Source organism: Chanodichthys erythropterus, chromosome 11, assembly GCF_024489055.1.
Source record: "Chanodichthys erythropterus isolate Z2021 chromosome 11, ASM2448905v1, whole genome shotgun sequence".
NCBI classification, from domain to species: Eukaryota; Metazoa; Chordata; class Actinopteri; order Cypriniformes; family Xenocyprididae; genus Chanodichthys; species Chanodichthys erythropterus.
This window is the reverse complement of record NC_090231.1, coordinates 5,436,976-5,455,097: the sequence shown is the minus strand read 5'-3', so window position 1 is coordinate 5,455,097 and position 18,122 is coordinate 5,436,976. Positions and strand designations below refer to the sequence as shown.

At 36.6% G+C, this 18,122-nt stretch overlaps 2 protein-coding genes across 2 annotated transcripts in view; one reads left to right on the top strand and one right to left on the bottom strand.

Moving 5' to 3' along the window:
* Positions 1-218: 218 nt before the first annotated feature.
* On the bottom strand, positions 219-2,834 carry gjd6 (gap junction protein delta 6). The gene has a single exon (XM_067400558.1). It carries the CDS (start codon positions 1,434-1,436, stop codon positions 282-284), a length of 1,155 nt encoding a protein of 384 aa, XP_067256659.1. The 5' UTR covers positions 1,437-2,834; the 3' UTR covers positions 219-281.
* Positions 2,835-11,398: 8,564 nt separating this feature from the next.
* zgc:158785 (uncharacterized protein LOC791214 homolog) overlaps positions 11,399-18,122 on the top strand; it is a 13,486-nt gene continuing 6,762 nt past the window's right edge. Inside the window, exons 1-2 of the mRNA XM_067400635.1 lie at positions 11,399-11,844; positions 16,841-17,031. Of these exons, the coding sequence (XP_067256736.1) occupies positions 16,877-17,031 (155 nt within the window). The 5' untranslated portion in view covers positions 11,399-11,844; positions 16,841-16,876. The remainder of the gene's footprint in view (positions 11,845-16,840; positions 17,032-18,122) is intronic.

The window sequence follows — 18,122 nt, the reverse complement described above, 5'->3', positions numbered from 1 at the left end:
GCTGATCGTTTCACTAGATGAGACTCTTATTCCTCGTCTGGGATCATGTAGAGCTCTTTGAAGCTGCACTGAAACTGACATTTGGACCTTCAACCCGTTGAACCCCAGTGAAGTCCACTATATGGAGAAAAATCCTGGAATGTTTTCCTCAAAAACCTTCATTTCTTTTCAACTGAAGAAAGAAAGACATGAACATCTTGGATGACATGAGTAAATTACCAGGAAATTTGAATCCTGAAGTGAACTAATCCTTTAAGACTCTTCAAATTGTCCATAATTGTTTATATCCAAACCTCAGTGCTCCTTTGTTTTGATTTTCTTTCTTTGCTCGGCTGCGATTTCCCCTTGAGCGATTGCGTTCCTCTGTAGGTGTCCTTGTCTTTCTTCGTCGAGCAGTTCCCAGCACAGATCCAGTCCGGCTGGTGGTCCACAACCAGATCTAGGGTAGGTAGCGAGGTAGTGCTGGTCACGTCTCTGAAAGTCAGAGAGGCTATGGACTGCGAGTCTTGGTTTATAGCGCCGTATCCCCTCCAGGAGCTGTCCTTGATGAGCATCGACTTCTTGATCATCTTCCAGCCCAGATGATTGAGCTCCAAGAAGTTGAGGAAGATGCAGAAAACCCCCACGCAAAACATGAAGATCAGGAAGATGGTTTTCTCGGTGGGACGCGAGACGTAGCAGTCGACCCTCTGCATGCAAGGAGACGCCGTGCACACGAAGTGAGCGGGAACGTGGAAACCGAAAAGGAGCCACTGCGCCACCACGAAAGCGACCTCGAGCACGGCACGGAAGCACACGTGGAAGATGTAGTACTTTGAAAGGACTCCCAAGGAGCCTTTGGACGGAGCGCCGATCTCCCGCAACGCCTGCGAGCTTTTCTGGGCGCTCTGGTTGGCGATCCCTTCGAGGACGTCCGCGAGACTGTGACCCAAGTGCTTGTGCGACTTGATGGAGCAGCTGTCCGAGTCGCAGCTGCGGTCGTACGCTTCCTTCGTCTGCTCGGCCTCTGGCTGCTTGGATAAGTTGTGCCAGGTGTAGATGATGAAGCATAGAGAAGGCGTCGACACCGTGATGATCTGAAAGACCCAGAATCGAGGCTGAGAGATGGGGGCGAAGGCGTCGTAGCAGACGTTGGGACACCCCGGTTGGAGGGTGTTGCAGACAAACATCTCCTGCTCGTCCGTGTAGACGTCCTCAGTCGCCACGGCCACGATGAGCAGGCGGAAGATCACCATGACCGTGAGCCAGAGGCGTCCGATCATGGTGGAGTGCTGGTGCACGGCGTCCAGCAGCCGCTTGAGCAGCGTCCATTCTGTCATGTCTCTACGCGCCGGCCTCCTGAAGTACAGCACTTGAAATAGATCCACTTTAGCTCTGTTGCCAGCAAGGACGGGTGTTTTCATGTTAGAGCTCTGGCCAGAGAGCGAAGGTGCCATCGCTGCTCCCAGCCATCCCTTTCTCCTTCAGAGATAAGGCCTCCGCTTGGGACCGTGCCGGCCACTTCACATTGGTCACATGGTGCTGTCGCTTGTCTTTAGAGTCCATTTACAAACCGCTGGAGAGATAGCGTCGGCAGATTTCGTCCTTTTCAGATTGCCGCCGTACACGATAGGATGGGTTGCTTCTGAAGGCCACGCTTTTAAAAATACGCCACAGATAGTGGATACGTCCATGTGCTAATCTGTCTTATGCTTTAAACTTGGCATTGTGTGCTATGAATATTGTTTGCTCTTATGACAAATTGCTTATGTTCCTCCGTTGTAAGCTGCTTTGGATAAATGAAAATGTGATAGTTGCATAGTGCATAATTTTGTCTGTTTGTAACTTTGTAATCATTTTCAATTTGAGTTAAAATTTCTCATATACCACTCAAACATTTGGGGTTGGAAAGATTTTTTTGTGTGTGTGTTTTAAGTGGTTACCAATTTTCAGCATCATTACTCCAGTCTTCAGTGTCACATGATCCTTCAGAAATCATTCTAATATGCTGGAATTTTTGATGAATAGGAAGTTCCAAAAGAGCAGCATTTATTGTAAATAGAAATCTTTTGTAACATTATAAATGTCTTTACTGTCATTTTTGATCAGATTAATGCATCCTTGCTGAATTAAGTTATTAATTTTTTTTTTTTTTAAATCTTACTGCCCCCAAACTTTTGAATGGTAGTGTATGATAGCAAATGCCTTTCACCAGTATAGGGTAAATATAGGAGAAGGAAAATGTTTCTAAAACTGATGAATGATACTGGTTGTTTACTAGTGAAAGCAGCTATTTTGACTCTTAAACTAAAATAGACATGATAGCAGTTATCTTCATGGTATCTGCTAACTGGCCCATGTTGATTATATGAGCCCGTAAAAGGTCTGACATGAGCGGATGCTAAAAAAAAAAGCAATAACCATTGGGTTATTGGAAATGGAAATGTTGCTTTGTTTCCAAACAACTTAAAAGCCAAATATTTAGAAAGTAAGGCAGCTCACTATGTAACATTTTGAATGATTTGGAACGCTCTAGATTGCCAGCAGCTCCATGCGTCATACAACGAGCATTCCTTGAGCTCTGGAGACTCAACTCACAGTTAATTTCGACAGAGCTTGGAGTTGTTGTTAGCATCACACACTTATACTGAAAATGGCGAAATGGTCTAATTTTTCATTTCTTTTTATTTTACTTTTGGTCTATAAGTTTATTTATAACTTAACTTAATTTTAAACGTTTTTCTCACTTTGTTCGCCATCTTAAGTTGCTTTTTTAGCCCATCGCAATGCATTATGGGATTGTCTTCTCAGAGAAGAATGCATCTGATATGGCCTTAGGGTACGTTTACATGTCAAAAAAGAAAACTTTTCACCCAAAAGTGAAGTTTCTGGCCGTTCCACACCTGTAAGACCTTCACTCATCTTCAGAACACAAATTAAGATATTTTAGTTGAAATCCGATGGCTCCGTGAGGCCTTCATAGGGAGCAATGACATTTCCTCTCTCAAGATCCATTAATGTACTAAAAACATATTTAAATCAGTTCATGTGAGTACAGTGGCTCAATATTAATATTATAAAGCGACGAGAATATTTTTGGTGCATCAAAAAAAAACAAAATAACGACTTATTTAGGGATGGCCGATTTCAAAACACTGCTTCATGAAGCGTTATGAATCAGCGTCTCGAATCAGTGGTTCGGAGTCGCAAAGTCATGTGATTTCAGCAGTTTGGCAGTTTGACACGCGATCCGAATCTTCATGAAGCAGTGTTTTGAAATCAGCCATCACTATATAAGTCGTTATTTATTTTTATTTTTTTGGTGCACCAAAAATATTTTCGTCGCTTTATAATATTAATATTGAGCCACTGTACTCGCATGAACTGATTTAAATATGTTTTTAGTACATTAATGGATCTTGAGAGAGGAAATGTCATTGCTTCCTATGCAGGCCTCACTTGAATTTCAACAAAAATATCTTAATTTATGTTCCGCAGATGAGCGAAGGTCTTACAGGTGTGGAACGGCATGAGGGTGAGTAATTAATGACAGAATTTTTGGGTGAACTAACCCTTTAAGTCTGACGTCATGTGTCTCCGCTTCCGGGTCCAAACGCTCTAGATGCCCCAAGAATACAACAAATTGTGCTAATATACACTCATAATGTGATGTAATACTACCAAGAGATCATAATCCTACCCTTTTATCTCCATGCCGAAATCCCAGTGATTCATCTTTTATAAATCATTAAAATATTTGTGTCTGGGACACCGTGAACACGGAGACTGTAATGTGCATCACTAGTTTTTAAATGCTTGGCTTCACAATGTACTTCAACTGTGTAGTGTATGAATTTTATAAGATTATTTTTTCATTCAACATTGGAATCTGAGAGCCCCTCCACTATGTAATGAAAGCTGCACTTCTATATACAATCCTACGGTTCTTGACTTAATTTTAAAGGTTTTGTGCCAAAAAAGGTTCTACATAAGAAAAAATGTCTTTCATGTTTAATGGGTTATTTCATTTTTTTTTTTTTTTTTTTAGAGCATAAAATATGTTTATGAGCTGCTTAATTCATAAAATTTAATTAAAAATAATTGAAATAAAAGATATTAAAACTAAATCCATAAGATGATCCCATGATGGGAACCCCTAAAAGGTTCTATAAATGAAGTGGCAGACAGAACCCTTTACGGTTCTATATAGAACCTTTTCTTCTAGAGTGTGTGACATTACACACTTAAGACACACTTAACGACTAGCTAAAGCATTCTAAGACTGAGCTCAACACACAAAGACGGTTTCCTTCTAAATACTTGGAATTGAAACAAACATCAACTGGCTCTGACTCGGTGCGTTTGGGCATGATCAGTCATATGTATCAAATTACATTCATAATCGGCCTTACAATCGTTAAATGTGTCCCTGGCTTTAGTTTTTTGTTTAATTTAAGTGCATCATTTGAAGTTCTCTTTTTCTTTTTGGAATTTTCTGCTGTGGAGTCTCAATTTTGACCACTGCATGTAGTACAGATTCAAGCTGCTTCTAGTCAGAGTCCTTGTGCATTTCCCTTTATGCTGACAGACTAATTTATCAGAAAAATTAGTGAGTGGCATCTTTCATTTAATAACCAAAGCCAAATTCAAACAAAATGCATTTGGTTTCATGGAGTATTGAATTTATCAGATATATGACATGACAAAACTACATCAGTCCAAACTGCATATCGATGTGATGATTGGGGATAACGGATATGTTGACAGTTTTGCAATGCAAGTTATTGAAAATATTATATTTAAGTTACAGGCAAAAATATTGTTTTTTTTATTGCACTGTTCAATTTTGAGATTTTGGGTTATTTGGCATTTTGTAACATGTTGTTTCAGACAAGTGGAAAGAAAACATCCAAAATATACTTTTAGGTGTTTATTTTATTGTATTTTTTCTGTTTGCATCAGTAGATTTCAATTACAAGGTCTTTTTTCTCAAAGTGAGTTTTTCTCATGCACTTTTGACTGTATTTTCTTATTTATGGAGTGATAAAAAGAGTGACTTTAATGACTTTGACTTTAATGTCAACAATATGAAACAAAAATTTTGAAACTGGCTTCATCCAATGTTCAAATTTCTGTTTGGGAAGTGCATATTTAATTACATACTGCCTAATTTGCATATTTAAACAACTTTTTGTTAAGTTTTCTGATCAGTTTTATCAGTTTTCTGATGGTATTTACTAGATATTTTTTACCCATTCATCTGGTTTCTTGTCTGAAGGCAGTATTTTAAAGGTATATTTTGACCTCACAGTATATAGGCCGATATGTGTCATTGTTCTCCTCTGAACACATAAAGTACATTTGGCTCATAGAGCTGGTGATGTTGAAGTACTCACCATGACTAATGGCTTTATCAGTCACATTTGCAGTGATGTTGCCCCTGGCTATCAGACATGGGTGCAGGTCTCAGGTCACTGTAGGAGTGTGTGTGTGTGCGTGTGTTAATACGTGTGTGTTGTGTTTCCAGGAAGACTGTGCTCAGAGAGTTCCTGTTGATCTTTGATGAGCTGTCAACAGTGTCTGAAACTTTATCACTCAAGCACATGTGTAACCAACACATTTCATATTCACTTAATATTTGAATATTTGCATGTCGTGTGTTGTAGATGTTTTGTTAGATAAAATATATGGCTGAAGAGAAATAACTTGATACAATTATTGTGGTGAGGTAAATTAGTATTAACTTATTTATAAACTCTAATGTTTAAGATAAATCTAACTTTTCATTGGTTCATCACTTTTTTCTAGATATTTTATTGAATATTTAAATTGTCTTGGCAGTTTAAGACTAATATTAGGGAATATTTTTTTAGTCTGTTGCACCTTCTAAAATTAGAAACCAAAATGAAAAAATGGAGCATATATGTTTTATTTAAAGTATTTTTGTCTAAATGTTTGTCAAATTATAAAAAAAAAATTCTTGAAACAAGAGAAATTAACTTGAAGCAACAAGAAGTTATTTAGACTTTCAGAGAACATATTTGTAATATATTTTGTATAGAATATTTTGTGACTCTGGCAGATTTCTTCTTATATATATATATATATATATCCTGTATCCTTTATATATCCTTTCAACATTTGATATGTTATCTATATTCTATTGTGAATAAAATATAAGTTTATGAGATTTGTTTATGATACTTTTTTGGAACCGGGTTTGTATGTATATAAAAAAAGTATCATAAACAAATCTCATAAACTTATATTTTATTCACAATAGAATATAGATAACATATCAAATGTTGAAAGTGAGACATTTTGAAATGTCATGCCAAATATTGGCTCATTTTGGATTTCATGAGAGCTACACATTCCGAAAACGTTGGGACAGGTAGCAATAAGACGACGGAAAAGTTAAATGTACATATAAGGAACAGCTGGAGGACCAATTTGCAACTTATTAGGTCAATTGGGATCACCAATTCCCCCAATGCTGCGGTGAAAAATAGTGGAGCAATATCAGAAAGGAGTTTCTCAGAGAAAAATGGCAAAGAGTTTGAAGTTATCATCATCATCTACAGTGCATAATATCATCCAAAGATTCAGAGAATCTGGAACAATCTCTGTGCGTAAGGGTCAAGGCCGGAAAACCATACTGGATGCCCGTGATCTTCGGGCCCTTAGACAGCACTGCATCACATACAGGAATGCTACTGTAACGGAAATCACAACATGGGCTCAGGAATACTTCCAGATTGTCGGTGAACACAATCCACCGTGCCATTCGCCGCTGCCGGCTAAAACTCTATAGGTCAAAAAAGAAGCCATATCTAAACATGATCCAGAAGCGCAGGCGTTTTCTCTGGGCCAAGGCTCATTTAAAATGGACCGTGGCAAAGTGGAAAACTGTTCTGTGGTCAGATGAATCAAAGTTCTTTTTGGAAAACTGGGACGCCTGTCATCCGGACTAAAGAGGACAAGGACAACCCAAGTTGTTATCAGCACTCAGTTCAGAAGCCTGCATCTCTGATGGTATGGGGTTGCATGAGTGTGTGTGGCATGGGCAGCTTACACATCTGGAAAGGCACCATCAATGCTGAAAGGTATATCCAAGTTCTAGAACAACATATGCTCCCATCCAGACATCGTCTCTTTCAGGGAAGACCTTGCATTTTCCAACATGACAATGCCAGACCACATACTGCATCAATTACAACATCATGGCTGCGTAGAAGAAGGATCCGGGTACTGAAATGGCCAGCCTGCAGTCCAGATCTTTCACCCACAGAAAACATTTGGTGCATCATAAAGAGGAAGATGCGACAAAGAAGACCTAAGACAGTTGAGCAACTAGAAGCCTGTATTAGACAAGAATGGGACAACATTCCTATTCCTAAACTTGAGCAACTTGTCTCCTCAGTCCCTAGACGTTTGCAGACTGTTATAAAAAGAAGAGGGGATGCCACACAGTGGTAAACATGGCCTTGTCCCAACTTTTTTGAGATGTGTTGATGCCATGAAATTTAAAATCAACTTATTTTTCCCTTAAAATGATACATTTTCTCAGTTTAAACATTTGATATGTCATCTATTTTGTATTCTGAATAAAATATTGAAATTTGAAACTTCCACATCATTGCATTCTGTTTTTATTCACAATTTGTACAGTGTCGCAACTTTTTTGGAATGGGGTTTGTACACTCTAAAAAATGCTGGGTTAAAAACAACCCAAGTTGGGTTGAAAATGGACAAACCCAGCGATTGGGTTGTTTTAACCCAGCAGTTGGGTTAAATGTTTGCGTATATGTGTATATATATATATATATATATATATATATATATATATATGTGGGTATATATTTTACATTTCTTTCCTGGAAAAGTAAGTAAGCCTAATTGAAAACTCGTTAAGATGTAATTTTTTTCAGTGTACTTTTTAAACATCGGTCCACATGCATTTAACTTTTCTTTTTCCATAATTTTTCCAAAATTTAGTCCTGCTAGGTTTTTCTCAAATATGTCATATTGTGGAATTAAAATGAGTTGTTAAACAGTGTTTCATGTTGACTTTAAGAAATGACACATTTGAACTATTTGAACTGTTTTTTGTTTTTTGTTTTTGTTTTTTTATAGAAATATATTCAGTTTTGTTGGAGCAGCACATGGGGTGTCTTTGCAGATGGTACGAGTTCAAATCTGTCTTTTCCGATCCTTTCCTTATTGTTTCTCCTTTTATCTCTCATTATCAAATTAGAAATAAGAAGCTGCATTTGGCCGAGAGTGAATGCACAACAGCGCCTCAGCAGTCACACCTCACTGCATCCCACAACATTAAAAAAAGGAAGTTCTCTTTCGCCAAAGCTTGTTTTATTCCTGTGATAATCCCTGGTGTCTGGGTCTCTCCTGCAAGCGTCTAAGAGGTGTCAAAGGAATTATTCACCCCTTCACGCGGTTCATGAAGAAATCCACATTGATGTCCGTCCCCGCCGGCCATTCTAGCGAGCAGCTTGGCCATGAATAGCAGACAGGATTAGTGCCAACAGGACAGAAAGAAAAGCGAGCAGACAGAGGGAGGAAAGAAAGAGGCAGATTTATGGGGCGAGACTCAATGAGAGTGAAAGACCCTCATATGACTACTTGTCTACAGTGTTTCCCCTCTACACTTTCATCTAAGCTAGACCTGCGGTATAAAGAAAGATATTATGAATAAATCAACCCTTTACTGCCTAATCTCTCGTGATTGTCGCAGCTGAGTTTCTCACGTGTTAAAAGATCTGATTTTTTGTGCTTTATGCTTCTGTTGTGTCTGCGTCTACTGGCTTTAGGAGACATTTCTAATCAAATAATCTGACCTCCAGGCAGAGGCAATGTTCAGAGGTTTGAATGACAAGTTAAAAACAGGCCTGTACAAACACTCAAAACCACTCCGGACTGTGTGTTACTTTGATTTTTCAACAGGTACGAGGTGTTTTCTGCTTCATTTCTTCATGTTCTTCTGTTTAATTCTCTGTAATACACAGATTATTGCTTTAATACTTTGTTATGGGTTTTTAATGCCAATATCTAGATACAATGTGTCTGTATATGTGAAGTATACATGCATGTAATTAGGGTGGCAAATTGAATTGTTTTACACAATTATTAATATTTTTAACTGAAAATTCCTTGAAAAATAAGAATACTGAACTTATATAATATATGATGAATATTTAAAAAATATGACAATGTTGCAAATTAGCTTTAATTTAAAAATCCCTTTGACAATACAGACACACAGATACATATATGTGTATATTAACATACACACAGACACAAATATATATATACAACAGTTCATTCTGATTCTCGAATCTGATTGGCTCAAAGGTCTTTCCAGCCATGTGATATTCTGCCAGTATCGGCCTGGGAACCGTTTCACCATTTGAATCACTCTGCTGTCATCATTCCCACCAGCAAACCCACTATATTTTTATAGATACTATTGTTATTTTGTAGCAGAATGTAGTTTGAAGAGTTTTTAGGCGAGAATGTAGTTGTGTAGACCTCAGATATGAGATTTATATGTAAACATATTTGAAAATTAGTTTAGATGCTTTCAGAGATGTGAGCTCCAGGCCGTCAGCGAGCGTTCAGAGCTCATGTACCCACAGAGAACAGCTTCATCTCAGCCAGTCCTTTAGGAATTTGCCGCTGTCTCTTATGTAGAAAGTGTTTAAACATGAGGTATAATTCGTTTTGGGTATATCAAACAGGCAATCTTTGGCCTTATTAATCTATAACTTGTTCCAGAGCTAACAGATTTGACTTAAGTGCTATATTAAGATTCATAACTTTATATTTACATTGAAATTAATTCCTGCACTACCTAGAGTGCTGCTTTTGTACGTTTGACTGAACTGTTTGCTTGTGTTTATTTCTTGTTTTACTTCTTACTGTTATAATGGCTATTGCTGTTCATTTAAATATTATTGTTCAATAAATAATACTTTTTATAAATAACATGCCATATTTTTTGGTATTGAGAAAGAGTTTGTTACTGATTTTGACTTCAGTGAAAGTTACATTAATACACCATTAGATGGCAGCAAAGACTGTCTTTATGAGTGAGTCAGTCAGTCGTAAAGACTTTTATATTGAAATGGACTGAAACAAGGAAACAAGGACATTTTTACTTTAAACAACATCTTGACGCAACTGTCAAATGCGTTGACTAGCGCTGTCATGGGAAATCCTCTTAAATGTTAAAAGGACAAAGACAAAGATATCACTTTCCTCAGCGGATATTCAAACTAATTTTGTGATTATGAATATAAAAATGACCTGAAGAATATCAGATGACTCCGTCGTTCTCTCTCATAATACTCTCATATGAACTTCGATGAAGCGACTCAATGTTCCTTCGTTACTAGTTCTAAAGTGACGTTTCAGAATTAGTAACGGAGGCTTGAACTCAACTATTAAACTGCCAACTTGAGATGTGAATCCATGGCAGAAGGAAGTATTTCCTCACAAAAGAGGTTTTTTTTTAAAGACAATCCATTGTTGTTTCTAATTTATTAACACACTTGTGTTGTTTAACTGTTGTATAAATGCAATATCACACTCGTAGCCGTGCAATATGGCTGTATATCAGCACGCTGTGATTACCTACGGCACTCGTGATATTGGTTCCTTTGCGTACTGTGCAAAAGTCTTAAGCACTTTATTTTCAACAACAACAAAAATGTTTTTAAGCCAGTTATTTATATCTTTTGTCAATAGGAAATTTCCAAACATTCATTTTGCCATTAATTGTAATAATCCAGTGAGATTTTTGTACGAACAAGGAGTCTGGATAAGAGCCGGTACGATCTGATTTTTACCATCATCAAGTCTGTCTGCGATTACAGAAAAAACTGAGACAGACAACATCTCCAAGACACTTGAAGAAACTGACATGAAAAACTATAGTGTTCCTGGACAATGGTTGTTTTAAACGCAAAGTCACACCAAATATTGATATGATTTAGTTAATAGAAGTTTTAAGTCCATTTATGACATTACTTTTGAAAGCATCCTCACTTCACAGCATTTTTACACAAGTGCCTATACGTTTTCACAGTTCTTTGCAGGTCGGTTTCTTCAAGCGTCTTGGAGACACGGCCACAGTTCTTCTGGATTCAGTCTCAGTTTTCAGGTAGCTAATTAAAAGATAAAAAGTTAAAAGATAAACATCTATAAAATGTAACCCTTTTTTATGATCACTGCTTAAAAGATTATTTAATTCATCTGCTACTCAAATGTATAGCAAAAGGATTACACTGAATAACTGTTGGTATGTGTTTTGCTGTAAACAAAGATGGATAAAGGGAAATCTCTCAAGAACATTAAATGCTCACAACCATTTCAGACTTCAGTCTGTGAACGAGATAAAAAGGTGTTTAGCAAGAGATCAGGCCACTCTTAGACCAGCGGGCTAAAATTAGACCTGGTCCATGAGGTTTAGACAGCGCTAACACTTTCACCGTTTGTTGTTGTTATGTCTGCAAGGGTTTACAGTCGAAGCTCAGGACCCCGTTCGATTAGCATAAAGTTAGGAAAATGAAAAGCCATTGGTGACAACTAACTGGATTAAGGAAGCTTGAATGAGGAGCTGCCCGGAGTGTAACCAACGGTGATGTGAGAGGGATTTCCTTTTGTCGGCTCTGCCTGTGCTTTCCTGGCCTTCCAGCTAATCCTCAGCTATTCTCACCAACGACCTTGGACTCAATGCTAATCTGACCGGAGAGAGAGAGAGAGAAAGTCTACGTGTCTTTAAATCTTCAGAGGCTGATTCTGCTCATGTTATGGGGAGCTTGGATGAAGAACAGCGTCTGTCTGATGGTAAGTTCCTAACTTTTCTAAAAACATTTTATAGTTGCAAGTGCTTTTGAAGCTGTTTTAGTTGTGTATTTGGTAAAATGTTATGGTGGCATGTGTGCCTATATACAGCAGAGTTGATGTTGCTTCAGAGAACATTGTGAATCCATTGATGTTGCATTACAGTGGGGAAATGCAATGGTTTGCGAAAGTGATGCTACATCAAAACTTCAACTTTTAATGTTTGCTCTCTGACGTAAGCATCTGATGATCAATTTCAGAGAGACAACTTTCAGAAAACTTATGATTTCAGTAACCTGGCATGTTCCACACCCTCAATGGATCGTTCACACCCCTCACAGTTTAGATTCAACCAGTTCATGAAGTCAGCTGTCCATCACTAAGTGGGATAAGTTCAACCCTTCACTCTCAGAAGGTACAAAAGGGGCAATACCCTTTCAAAAGGGACTGATATATACCATTTAGGCACTAATGTGTATTTTTAAGACATTAATATGCACCATTAAGGTTAAATAAGGTACAAAGGTGTACCGCCTCAATGACTTATGCTTTAATAATTATCTAAAAAAAAAAAAAAAATTATATATTGTTTGTACATGCAATTGTTGCAAATATGCATATTTAAATAATCATCTTTTAACAAATATGGCCATTGCAATAGATTAAAGAGGGGAAGACCTGTCATTATTTACTCACCCTGATTTCAATCCCATATGCTTTTTTAATTTAGTTTCTTTTTTAAGAACCTGCACAGCTCTTTCTATACGAGTTAATAGTGATGTCAAGCTACAAAAAGGACAGAAAAAAACAAACAAAAATAGCACAGTTCAAAAGTTTGTGGTCAGCAAGATTTTTCTTAATACTTTTATTCCGCAAAGATGCATTAAATTGATAAAAAGTGACAGTAAAGTACGGAAGAGGATTGGGGCCAAGCAATAATAAAAAAATAAAACCATCTTGAGATTAAAGTTGTTAAATTTCGAGAAAAAACTTGTTAAATTTAGAAAAAAAGTCGAAATAAAATGTTGAGAATAAAGTCATTAAATAACGAGAAAAAACTCGTTAAATTTCAAGAAAAAAGTCAAGATAAAATGTTGAGAATAAAGTCATTAAATTACGAGAAAAAAAGTCATTAAATTACGAGAACAAATTCGTTAAATTATGAGAAAAATGTTGTTAAATTTGGAGAAAAAGTCAAGATAAAATGTTGAGAATAAATTCATTAAATTATGAGAAAAAAGTCGTTAAATTACGAGAACAAATTCGTTAAATTATGAGAAAAAAGTAGTTAAATTTCGAGCAAAAAGTCGAGATAAAATGTTGAGAATAAAGTCATTAAATTACAAGAAAAAAGTTGTTAAATTATGAGAACAAATTCATTAAATTACGAGAAAAAGTTGTTAAATTATGAGAACAAATTCGTAATTTAACTAATTTGTTCTTGTAATTTAGCGACTTTTTTCTCGTAATTTAATGAGTTTATTGTCAACATTTTATCTTGACTTTTTCTCCAAATTTAACAACATTTTTCTAATAATTTAATGAATTTGTTCTCATAATTTAATGACTTTTTTCTCGTAATTTAATGAGTTTATTCTCAACATTTTATCTTGACTTTTTTCTCGAAATTTAACGACTTTTTTCTCGTAATTTAATGACTTTATTCTCAACATTTTATCTTGACTTTTTTCTCGAAATTTAACGACTTTTTTCTCGTAATTTAATGACTTTATTCTCAACATTTTATCTTGACTTTTTTCTCGAAATTTAACGAGTTTTTTCTCATAATTTAACGAGTTTATTCTCAACATTTTATCTTGACCTTTTTCTCTAAATTTAACAACTTTAATCTCGAGATGTTTTTTTTTTTTAATTATTATTATTGCTTGGCCCTAATCCTCTTCCGTAGTAAAGACTTTTACATTGTTACAAAAAATTTTAAATAAATGATCTTTTGAACTTTCCATTTAATAACAATCTTGAAAAAAAAAAAGTCTGGAGATCATATATGACACCGTCATATATATGACACCGAAGTCTGGAGTAATGATGCTGAAAATACAGCTTTGATCACAGGAATAAATTATATTTTACTGTATATTCACATAGAAAACAGTTATTTAATTAGTTTGTTTACTGTATTTTGATTAAATAAATGCAGCCACAAGACTCAAAAAAAATCATAACTACCCCAAACGTTGGAAGGGTAGTGTGTGTGCATATATATATATCTTCTTCTCCTTCTTTCTTTATTTATAAAGCACTTTTACACAACGACTAGTTAGGTAGAATAAAATGAATAAGAAACAACAAAACATTGAAACACCACATAACAATACGATTAACATGGCTAGATAAAAGCTACTGACATGAAATGATTTTTAAGCCGGAATTTAAATACAGGCAGAGAAGCTGGAAAATTGTTCCATAGATTAGGACCAGCAACAGCGAAGGCTCGATCACCTCTGATATGGAACCTAGATCTGGGAATAGTTAGGAGAGCAAGATTACTGGATCTTATAGACCTATTTGGTTTATAAATAGAGATTGCCTCAGAGAGATAAGGTGGGGCTTGATTGTGCAAGGATTCGTAAACAAAAGTTAAAATTTTAAAACTAATTCTAAATTTAACTGGTAACCAGTTTAGTGAAATAAGAATGGGCGAAATGTGGTCAAACTTTCGTCTGCCTGAAATCAGTCTTGCAGCAGCATTTTGGACCATCTGTAAACGCACTATAGAAGACTGACTTACAGTGGGTACAGAAAGTATTCAGACCCCTTACATTTTTCACTCTTTGTTATATTGCAGCCATTTGCTAAAATCATTTAAGTTCATTTTTTGTACACACAGCACCCCATATTGACAGAAAAACACAGAATTGTTTACATTTTTGCAGATTTATTAAAAAAAGAAAAACTGAAATATCACATGGTCCTAAGTATTCAGACCCTTTGCTGTGACACTCATATATTTAACTCAGGTGCTGTCCATTTCTTCTGATCATCCTTGAGATGGTTCTACACCTTCATTTGAGTCCAGCTGTGTTTGATTATACTAATTGGACTTGATTAGGAAAGCCACACACCTGTATATATAAGACCTTACAGCTCACAGTGCATGTCAGAGCAAATGAGAATCATGAGGTCAAAGGAACTGCCTGAAGAGCTCAGAAACAGAATTGTGGCAAGGCACAGATCTGGCCATGGTTACAAAAAAATTCTGCTGCACTTAAGGTTCCTAAGAGCACAGTGGCCTCCATAATCCTTAAATGGAAGATGTTTGGGACGACCAGAACCCTTCCTAGAGCTGGCCGTCCAGCCAAACTGAGCTATCGGGGGAGAAGAGCCTTGGTGAGAGAGGTAAAGAAGAACCCAAAGATCACTGTGGCTGAGCTCCAGAGATGCAGTCGGGAGATGGGAGAAAGTTGTAGAAAGTCAACCATCACTGCAGCCCTCCACCAGTCGGGGCTTTATGGCAGAGTGGCCCGACAGAAGCCTCTCCTCAGTGCAAGACACATGAAAGCCCGCATGGAGTTTGCCAAGATGGTGAGAAATAAGATTCTCTGGTCTGATGAGACCAAGATAGAACTTTTTGGCCTTAATTCTAAGCGGTATGTTTGGAGAAAACCAGGCACTGCTCATCACCTGTCCAATACAGTCCCAACAGTGAAGCATGGTGGTGGCAGCATCATGCTGTGGGGGTGTTTTTCAGCTGCAGGGACAGGACAACTGGTTGCAATCGAGGGAAAGATGAATGCGGCCAAGTACAGGGATATTCTGGACGAAAACCTTCTCCAGAGTGCTCAGGACCTCAGACTGGGCCGAAGGTTTACCTTCCAACAAGACAATGACCCTAAGCACACAGCTAAAATAACGAAGGAGTGGCTTCACAACAACTCCGTGACTGTTCTTGAATGGCCCAGCCAGAGCCCTGACTTAAACCCAATTGAGCATCTCTGGAGAGACCTAAAAATGGCAACGTTTAGCATCAAACCTGACAGAACTGGAGAGGATCTGTAAGGAGAAATGGCAGAGGATCCCCAAATCCAGGTGTGAAAAACTTTCCCAAAAAGACTCATGGCTGTATTAGATCAAAAGGGTGCTTCTACTAAATACTGAGCAAAGGGTCTGAATACTTAGACCATGTGATATTTCAGTTTTTCTTTTTTAATAAATCTGCAAAAATGTCAACAATTCTGTGTTTTTCTGTCAATATGGGGTGCTGTGTGTACATTAATGAGGAAAAAAATGAACTTAAATGATTTTAGCAAATGGCTGCAATATAACAATGAGTGAAAAATTTAAGGGGGTCTGAATACTTTCCGTACCCACTGTATAAGGAATCTCTCCACATTTCATATGAGACCTGTAACTTATCCTTACACCATTTTCGCTCTGCTCTTCTACAAGCCTTTCTGAGGCTGGGGTCTAGTAACAATATGTTTAGGTTTTAACGGAGCAATAAGATTCAGAGTAGACAAACATTTTTGATTGAAAGAATAAAAAAGTCTGTTCACATCCAGCACACGAGAGGATACATCAAGCACATGTGAATCAGTTGTATCATAAGACGCTGCAAATCTCTCACATGATTGAGTGGAGAAATAACAATTCAAACGAGTCCCTGAGGGTGTGGCAACTGCTGGATCGGGAAAATGAGAGGAGAAAATACCATATATATGTATATGTATGTATGAATGTGACATAACTACACATACACACTGTGTGTGTGTAGTTATGTCTTTGTATATATCATTTAAATTTATAATTTTAAAAGATGAGCCATTATTCACTGAAATCCGTTATTCTCACGCACATTCATGTTCATATTCAAAAGCAGCTCTTCGTGTAAATTTGCACAAAGGTTTATTTAAGCTCATCTCAAGAGTAAATAAGCAGCTGTTTCAGTCTGTTCCTCACACAAAGGATAAAGTTAACGCAAATGTCAGTGTCTCTTCATTGACTGATCACATATGCCGCATGTCTCTGTCTCTCTCAGCTTGCTCAGGTATGATCGTCCTCGTGTGCAGCAGTCATGCTCTGTGAGGAGTCGTCCGCTGGGATCTCTGCTGCTCTGGATTCTGTGGTTCGGCTGAAACCTGACACTGAGACCTCCACAGATCCTGTGCAGGAAGTCGTTCACTGTAGCACTTACGTTTCCTCTGTCATCCCTGCACATGGAAGCATCAGGTGGGTCTAAACCATTTAGCCAAGCGGGTCAGCGTATCCGAATACCCATTAGGCATTGGTGACATGTAAACATGTGCAGTCATGTGTTGATATTCTGATGTCAGAAAGTTTATTTATTTATTTATTTGATCATTTATTTGATCAAAAATACAGTAAAAGCAGGATTATTGTGAAATATTAATTTTAAATATCTATATTCTATTTTAATGTTTTAAAAATTATTCCTGTGATCAAAGCTGAATTTTCAGCAGCCATTATTCCAGTCTTCAGTGTCATTTTGTGTGTGTGTGTGTGTGTGTGTGTGTGGAAACAGTGATACATTTTTTTCAGGATTATTTGATGAATACAAAGTTCAAAAGTATTAATTCACCCCGAAACAACAACAACAAACATACTGACCCCAAACGTATGATGCTGTTTATCTCAAAGTTCAAACTTTGTCTCATCTTATGTATTTATTATTTTTAACTTCATCTCAATTAACTACTTTATTTTTTTACTAAAGTACAAAATTGCTTCCATACCAAACTGAAGTGCAATAATAAATAATATTAATAATGAAAAGAAATTACTCAAATAATGTTAATTTTAAAACAAACTACAAAAGTTTAACTACAAGTGAAACTACATTTCAGCAACCATTTACATCACTTGATTTGGCCAACTTAAAAAAGTCTTCTTTCAAAAAACATGAAAAAATCACAACCACCCCAAACTTTTGAAGATATATAATTATATATATAGTTTAAAAAAAGAAATTTAAGTAATTATACACTGAAATCTGTTATTCTAACACATCTCTACACATGCATGTTCAAATACTGACCCCAAAATTACAATATTGTTTATCTCAGTTGAAAATGTCATAAATGTATATCTCATAATATGCATTTTTCTATTATTTTTAACTGTATCTCACAATTAATCAGTGATGGGGAAAATTACTTTTAAATGTAATGCATTACAATATTGTGTTACTACCTAAAAAAGTAACTAATTGTAACTAAGTTACTTTTTTATGGAAAGTAATGCATTACGTTACTTTTCCTCATCTAAGCTGGGCTTTTAATAATAAAAAAGTAATATTTTTG